Below are 9,044 nucleotides of genomic sequence, written 5' to 3'. Positions count from 1 at the left end.
AATATGTGACAACATAACGAAAGTCATATTCATGATTTTCGGTTTCCTGCGACCATACCTGGAGGTAGACTTACTGTAGCAAATATACTGCTCTTGGACTATTTTGCACCGCTCTTATCTTCCATAATAGTACACGATTATTGTCTTCTTTCCCTGTATACTTTCCGACGAGTACCAGTAAAATTCCGTCTTGTGCTATCTATTTCCTGAAAACTGTGATCAATTATTCACTGTTTTACTCATGTTGTTCCACTAGTCTTTTCTTACGTATCAGACGCTGTTGACTCAATTGAACGTGCTGCTCGTACAGAAAAAATAAAAGAAACACACACAACCAAAATCTCATTTATAGAAAGAAAGTCGAGATATGTAGTTTATTTTGTTTTGGTTTTGTTTTGTTAGCAATGAGGTAATTTTAAAAGAGCTAGAATTTAAAGAAAACCCTGAATCTCTGTATAGGGCTCAATTTTTGCTTTTCCTAAAGGGAACTTGTGCCAAAAAAGAAAACAATATATATGGCAGAAAGAAGGATTACTCCCAGTGATTTTGAATATACTTTAAATCAGTGGCGGCTCGTGAGTATATGATATGGTAGTGCCAATAAATAAGCGCATATCCGTAAAAAAAAAAAAGACATGTAATGGCACAAATAACATTATTTTATTAATTACACACACACACACACACACACACACACACATGAACTTGATTAAAATTTGTCGGCACCCAAAAGTAATATATATATATATAAAGGATTGGCTACATCACAACCACAAATTCGAACTTTTTTTCAAATATATGTTCATGTTAAATTGATGCAATCTTTCCTTATTACGGATCACTTGCTTAACACATAATTTTAAATTAGGCATTTGCTTTCCTAAATTTCCTGCTTCCGGATATTTCACTAAATTTCTTGCCGCATTTATCACAATCTATTGTTCTGGTTTCACGGAAAGTAGTTACAAATTTAGAGATAGAAGAAAACAGCACTACACTTAAATACTCAGCATCAAAACTTTGCAAAAATATATAATTGACAAGTTACATACACACACCACATTCAACACCATAAACAATCAGGCGCACAATGTGTTTATGTTTCAATCAGGGGGGATCATACCTGGGTTGACAACACAGTAACGAAATAAACTCCAAATCGATTTTTGGGAGGGTCAAATCTAGATGGTACATATTGATATGTAATAAGTAACTAGTTTGGAAACACTGTAATAGGAACAAGTGAATGAGGAGTCACGTGTTAGAATTCCAAGCGACTTAACTCCAAACCAAAGCCCTCTTTCCGAGAGCATCAAAACATAAAACGAAACAAATCTCCCGCTTCGAGCCACCTTCGATCGTGGCACAAAACGCTAGTTATTTCTCCATACTTTTCTTCTGCTCTGCGACTAACGAGCATGCGCACAAACCATTTTTAGACCAGTAGGGAGAGCACGGGCGAACTTGGCACGAACAGAGTACAGATAGGCCTATGTATATTACTGCTAGCGTGCGAGTAATTCTGAGCGCATTCAATCACTGAGCGCGACTCAAACCAGCTTCTCGTGAGCAGTGATGACGTTGCAAGTAAAGTATTGTGCATAAAATTAAAAAGTTTGTTATTTAGTAAGATGCAAATATTATTTTTTTGTATTATTTGTGGTAGTGCCACGGCACATTGGCTCCCCTTCAGCGGCCGCCGCTACTTTAAATTATTGAATAATAAACTATAGTAATGAAATAAGTATTCAGAAAGAATAGGCAACATTCGCACTCTGACCAGATTTCCAAACTACAATACACGGAGACTGCACACTCTGTCAGTATTATAACTATCACACTTGGGTAGATTCTGGAGTATCGAATTTCAAGTGCATCACATTATTTAGATAGTTTTGTATAAATTGTACTTTCTTCCATATTTCTATTTCAGTAATTATTATATTATAATTCCCTTTCATTAGATGTATACTTGTCTTAGCCCACAAGGCAAAGAGAAACACATAGATCTAAAACATTTCATTTTATATTAAAATTTATCACATTGGTAATGATTAAAATTCATAAAGTATTTGTTTATATTATTTATTAACTTAATCCTTTTACATCTTGTCTCTTGAGTTATATTAAAAATACACAAATACGTATTTACTATTCTAGTCTTCATTGTTAAAAGAAAAAAATTACATTGTAACTATAATGGAATATGTTCCTTTTCAACAATCACCGACTGACTTATAATTTGTGATTCAACCATTATAATCCATTAGAAATATTACACAAAAATATCTTCTTAACAACTTCTGATGCAGTATATGAAATCGATTTATTCATGTTTTGTTTTGTGTTTAGTAAGTTAGTGATATCCTAAAACATTTATGTTCATAAAATATCACGAGTTTTCTTTTATTAATTTCGAACGAGAGTAACACATAATTCCAGGAATTAAAATTATAAGTTTAAGAATAACAAGCAAATATTGTTAAACTGAAAATCAAAGCTTTCCAGTTATTGTAAGGAAGGAGAGACCTCTAACATCTTTTAATTCTACTGTATCACTCACTATTAAGTTTTCTTTGAGCTTTGCTGACTTTTCGTTTATCGTTGCTTGTTGTTTGTTTTCTCAATATAAAAAGGAACGGGAATATTTCCTGCAGGCGGAACCATTATTCCTTTCTCACCAATCATGATAGCGTCTCGACCCCATGGACTTTTGTAGGGTGCGTACTCACCCTCATGTCCAACCGCTTTTAAGTCAGACTTTTGAATTGGTGCACCGGCGTGAGCTGCAAACATAAAATATTAGTATGTATTGTTTACATATTATTTAATTCATTCAATTTTAACGTAGAATAATACCACGGAAGGAACAATAATCACTTAAACATTTATCAATCATAATGAAATTCTAGAATATCAAAATTAGTGTCGAAGAGTTAAATTGAAAGAGTTAAATTTCTTGAAAGAGTTAAATTGAAATTTGGGAACAATATTAAGCTTCTGAAAGACAATGAGAAATAAGAAAAAAGCCTACATAGACTGCAACCTACGCTTTGAAACAAACACATTACAAACAAGTGCAGAACATAATATACGAAATGAGGAAAAAAAGAAACAGCAAACATTATGGTGTGAGCAGCTTAATACATAGTGAAAGTGATACAGAGCTCTATAGCAAAGAAACAAGAAGCTAAAAAGAATATAAAAATAACTGAACAAAGCAATACTTCTTAAAGAAATGTAAATATTGGCAAAAATTGAATAAAACTGATTAAAGCATTTGTATCAAGTATGGGGCTTAACCATTCACTGTAGGACCTCAGCAAAATGGAGAATGGAGACCTTTGAAATTCACAGCTGTAGATTTTTAAACTTTTTATTAGGAATAAAATTAAATAGTGCTGGAAATGTTTAAAACAAGTGAGCGTACCTTACACTATTCCTGAAGGAAAAGACAGAATAATTAAATCAAACGAGATGAAATGTAAATATCAAGAATACCCAATGAAAGGGTTGCATTGAACTCTAGGATGAAGAAAATAGTTCAAGATGTATTGTACAAAAGATACGAGATATAAGGAGTCTGATTTAGAATATTTAAGAATGAATAGTTGCTTAGGACGAGAATGAATAGTTGTCGGTATTTATCTTCCTAGGCTGTTCAAAATATTTATTTAAAATTGAAATATTAAATTTCAAACAATCAATCAGCTTATCTATCTATCTGTTATCAATGCATATTTAGCGTGCTTGCTCAAAAGTGAAATAACATCCTTCCAGCAAAAATGTGTTGGAAAATTTTGTTAGTAAGTAATTATGTGTTTCGACTTCTTATAACCATCATTTGATTTATTGATAAAAGTTGCATGGCTTTCTCCAGTGTATATATTATATTTAACCTGCAATTACAGTTTAAATGAAGTCAAAAAATAGATCTTCCTACTGAGTGTTAAACTCATTTCTTCCTAGTTTAGAGCATTTGAGAAAAATAATGAATTAATTTATCACAAAAGCTAAAATTGCGTATTATTACCTGGGGATGTACAAGGATACCTTTTGCAAATGCTAACTCCAATTTGAACACAATGACAAATGTTGCATCCGCTTTTCCATGTGCTTGGTGGTACACATCTTCTGCGTCTCACTAAAAATGAAAGGTGTTTTTAATTATTAAATCAATTTAATATGAGAAAATTGGAAAATATTATGATATGACACAATTTCTAACTTTCAAATAAACTAGAAAAGACGTTTGAGCATTTCCATGCAATCAAATCCAGACTCAAAGCAAACAAATTTTCCTGCTATCTGCAGCCATATTTAAAGTTCCACATATTATTCTATGGTTCGATTATACTTCATTCCACTTGATAACTCTATTTCACTGTAAGTGGGGGTTATCATTGTGATAAGCCGAGGTACTTATATCTTCCAATGATACGAAGTAAATGAACTGTGTTATCATTAAAGATATTTTAAGTAAGAAATTAGCTTGATACAAAAAGTAGCAGAACTCATAGAAACAGTCACGTATTTTATTTTTAATAGGTTCTGTTGTACGTAATCCGTTAAAATGCTACTAATTACGACTGCTTAAAGAAATTATGTAATGTACTGCATTGCTTTGAAGTGTCATGCATGTACTAGTGTACGTTCGATGTTAATAGTAGCAAAATAATGTGCTGAAGATATGGTTGGTAGTTATTTACTCTTATTTTAAAGACATTATACAATTAAACAGTTGATTAATTAAAAGAACTAAGTTAAATGTATGAACGTAACCTTCCTCTTCGTTCCTTCCGGAAGCTTATATTTATGTTTATTTCTTAGTGTCTGGAGTGACGATTCTCATCTTTAGATGATCTACATTATTTTCATGAGTCTTGGATTGCTGGCTTCAGTTTCCGTAATAATCTCCTCTGATTTTGTCAATACAAGAGTTGAGATTCATGGTCTCAGCAAGTTTCACAATGCAGAATGTACCGGATTGTCATAATTAAGTGAGCATTTTGTTTACTCTTTGCATGTAATACGATGTATTGAGTAGAAGACGCGAATTTGCCAATTCCCTTTAACTACAGTGTTCGAAAATAAGAACAAACTGACAAAACAACTTAAAAAAACAGTAATTTAGTGACGTCTACTGTAGGAAAAGATTGCCTTTCTTTGAACAAATCTTATTTGCTGTCCCTCTGCTTAAGCGTTAATTAATACATTTTTGTAATACCTTATTTTTAACAAACCTTTTACGACTGCTGAAACTCAGAAAGAAGGCTAACTTCTGTAATTTCAAACGCAACAAATATAGTATTTTCTGAATAAAGAAACGCGCAGAAATATGATTTACACATGGCAGGTAGGTGTGTCTTGTGCGAAAGATTTTTTAACAATAATAACAAAATATATTCTCATTCATTTCTGAGTTTACTCAGTGCTAAATAATTTTACACATTGTTTGTGATCAAAAGCGGAAGCATGCCTGAGGGAATTTCCTAAACACTACTTTATGAAAATAAAGTGAATCATTATAAATCATTAAATCTCTCCTAATATTAAATTTGCTTATTCTCTCCTTCCTCTTTATTCTCACATTAGAATACCAGAAAATGTAAAATTTTTATATAGTTAAAATGTAGAAATATGAAGACAAAGATATTTCATTGGTTATCATTTGGCCGACATTTTCAATGTTCAAGTATATTATGTGTCTTACGGTAAGTTATACATCATTATTTTTAACCAGGAATGGGAGAGATCGAATATTGATTGTTACTACGAAAATTTCCAAAATGTCTATAGATTTATATCTTTCGTTGTAACAATAATGTTTCCATTAGATTAGAAAAGTAGTAATACAAATATAATTTCGTATTTAATGAATTGTTTGGAATTACTAGTTGTTCCTTCAAAGAATTTGGCTTTCTGTACACAATGGGTTAAAATAGCGTTTGAATGGAATTTCTAATTGTTTTCAATTAACTTATTTTTTAGTTTGGTCACTAACTAATTTCAAACTTGCGGTTACAATAAATAATATTAACAATTTTATCTAAATGTATTTATGACCCATCTCCTAATAATAAACAACAAAGTACATTAAATTCTAAGATCATCAATTTCTATTTCCAAATATCTAAATTCAAATTGCAATGTTTAATTTTTATTGGTCACATCATGATACTTAGAACCACACATAATAATGCTCAAAACGGGGACGCGGCAGAAGTCCTAAAAGGCAGAAGTCCTAAAAGGCAGAAGTCCTAAAAGGCACAAGTCCTAAAAATCATATCGCGGCAGAAGTCCTAAACAGCAGAAGTCCTAAAAGGCAGAAGTCCTAAAAATCATACCGAGGCAGAAGTCCTAAAGGGCAGAAGTCCTAAACGGCAGAAGTCTTAAACTGCAGAAGTCTTAAACTGCAGAAGTCCTAAAAATCTCTTGTGGCGCTACCATCTCGTCCATAAGAAGAATACTGTCAATCTGTTAGTCAAAGTTTTAGATATACTCTTTCATATTACAGAGCCTTAGTTCTTACAATTTATTTGTATAAATACATATTGTATCGTTCTGAAATAATAAATAAATAAATAAATGAAGCCTATTGTACTTTCTCACTCTTTCCATGATATATTTCTATGTTGACAAAATTTTAACTTTCTACCAAATGTGATTCCCAGATCTTTCATAATGTCTATTTTTCTCTATTTCCACACCATTCACTTCATATTAGTAACATAATATTGTGTTTTAGTTATATACGTCATAAATTTTGCTTTCCTTGTTTTGTTTTGAAGTAAATTATTTTTACACATATATTTCTTGTACAGAAGTCTTTCTGTAGCAAATAATTGTCATACTCGTAATTAACTACTCCTGGGATACGGCTGTTTCGGTGTAGGACGTTTTGGTGCAGGGCGTTTCGGTGTACGGATTGCTCGGTGTAAGAACGTTTAGGTGTTAGGCTAGTTCGGTGTAAAAGTTCTAATGTTTACACCGAAACGTCCACTCTTCAAAATGAAAATTATTCGTTAGGGAGAAATAAATTCACGAAGTAGAATATATAAATTAATAAATAAAATAAAAATTAAATGTTTCTGTAATTGGCAAGGGTTACTTATTTATAGAGTCTCCTCGTTTCACTTTATGTCAGAACTTCTTATATCCTCTAATGTTACAATTATTAATTGATTGGGAAAACGTTTTACGGTAATGATATATAGTAAAAAAGTGTGTGATGCATAAACATTGTGTACACCACACACACCTTATTACGGCAATAACTGTGCACAAATCGCAAAATGCTGCACAATCTTTGAAAGAAAATTTTCAAACACAGGTGGTTTTTCTTCCAATAACCGCTTTTATATCATGCATACCCAATAAGATTAGCAAATCTAGTAAAAGAAAACTGATTATGAATCGATGATGAGATCTTAATTATATTATTACGGAGATGTAAATTCATGTTATAGTTGTAGAGAAGGACAGTAGAGAAGAAAACAATTAAAAGTGGTGATAACAAAACACTATTTGCAGAAATTAAAGGCTGTATGATGTAGCTACGAGTCATAGAATTTACTGACTGTACCACACTTTCTACTGTTTGTGTCCCTGTAACGTAGACTAGAGTACGTCCCGTCTGCATTTAAAAATTAAACCTATTCATCAGAGTTATAAATATTTAATTTTCCAATATGTGTTGCTTCACATTCGCGACAAATGCATTGGCATTGGCTTCTAACTTTTTGGCTATAGATTTAATCAAACGTCCTGTTAAAATAAGTACAAAAAGGGGTTTCAAATCAGTCTGCACCTTCTCTCAGTAGCCCCTGCCAATTATAATTGTTCTTGGCTAACTGCAGAGCATTTCAAACCAGAAGACTATTTGTAATTGTAATCATCATATTGGATCCGCCAATTTGAATTTTGTAATTTCAACGTCAGGTTCTAAACCACCTGCCCTAAAACCTTGACAGTAAGCTGGTAGTATCATTTAATCTTCTATTTTAATGATTGCTTTCTGTTTATGCTTGGAAGCCACCTCTAACGTTCAAAGAGTGGTTTCTACCCTTAATCCCGCACCATTGCCAAAAATAAAATTTAAAAAAAGTGACGATTATTTTTTGATATTCTACAAGTATGCAAAGTTTCATTCAAATCAATAAATTACACTTCCGTAAGTCTCCTTGTTAGTGCTGTTCAAATGGAAAAAATAAGTTAATTGACGGATATGAAGTCAGAACAAAGAAAAAATACGCCGATGTTACGAAGAGACTGAACTACGTTTGTGAAAATTACAAATCTGACGATGTGATTACAGTCTTAAAAGGAATTGTGTACAATTTTAGATTCTTAGTTGAGTGATTCTATGTAATTATATTTTTTTCAACAAAATTCCTTTGAGTTGAGATGAGTTGATTCTGAGTTTAACGTCCCGTTCAGCAGCGAGGCTATATGAGACGTCCACATACTGATTAACGTGAAATCCGAACCACATCAGCTCTCACCGGAAATCGAACCCGGGTCTCACACACCAAAAATTCCTTTGTGGTATTATTCAGTTTGTATATATTATTACTGTGTCTCAGGAACTTTGTACAATATATTTATTTCAATTTAGAAATAATGTTTAATATTTTGCAGTAAATTTGATTATTATTCTATAAAACTCGCCTATGGACATTTCTGAATAGAAATTATTGTTGCGAATGGATTTGTGTTGTATTATCATCCTGTCTCAATAACAATGAGACTCAATAACAATGTTAATCAGTTTACACTATTCCAGATTCGCAACACTATGACACTTCATGCCTGTTCATTACAAGCATATGATTAATGCAATCAAATATTAGGCTATACACCGAAACGTCCTTTACAGCGAGCGTCCTTACACCGAACCGTCCTTACACCGTAGCGTCCGTACACCGAAACATCCGTACACTGAAACATCCTACAGCGAAACATCCTACACCGAAACGTCCTACACCGAAACATCCTAAACCCTTACTCGTTATCATTATTAATAGTAATTTTAGTGTTACTAA

General features: G+C 32.4%; 1 protein-coding gene across 1 annotated transcript in view; it reads right to left on the bottom strand.

Annotated features, from left to right (window-relative positions):
- Window positions 1-2,077: 2,077 nt before the first annotated feature.
- The window catches only part of LOC145683713 (uncharacterized), a 63,236-nt gene continuing 56,269 nt past the window's right edge, over window positions 2,078-9,044 (bottom strand). Inside the window, exons 12-13 of the mRNA XM_081755166.1 lie at window positions 4,034-4,144; window positions 2,078-2,786 (exon numbers count right to left, since the gene is read on the bottom strand). Of these exons, the coding sequence (XP_081611292.1) occupies window positions 2,599-2,786; window positions 4,034-4,144 (299 nt within the window). The 3' untranslated portion in view covers window positions 2,078-2,598. The remainder of the gene's footprint in view (window positions 2,787-4,033; window positions 4,145-9,044) is intronic.

This window comes from Thermobia domestica, chromosome 4 (genome assembly GCF_964235325.1).
Source record: "Thermobia domestica chromosome 4, izTheDome1.hap1.1, whole genome shotgun sequence".
NCBI lineage: Eukaryota > Metazoa > Arthropoda > Insecta > Zygentoma > Lepismatidae > Thermobia > Thermobia domestica.
The sequence above is the reverse complement of the archived record's forward strand: the minus strand, read 5'-3'. Positions and strand labels throughout refer to the sequence as shown.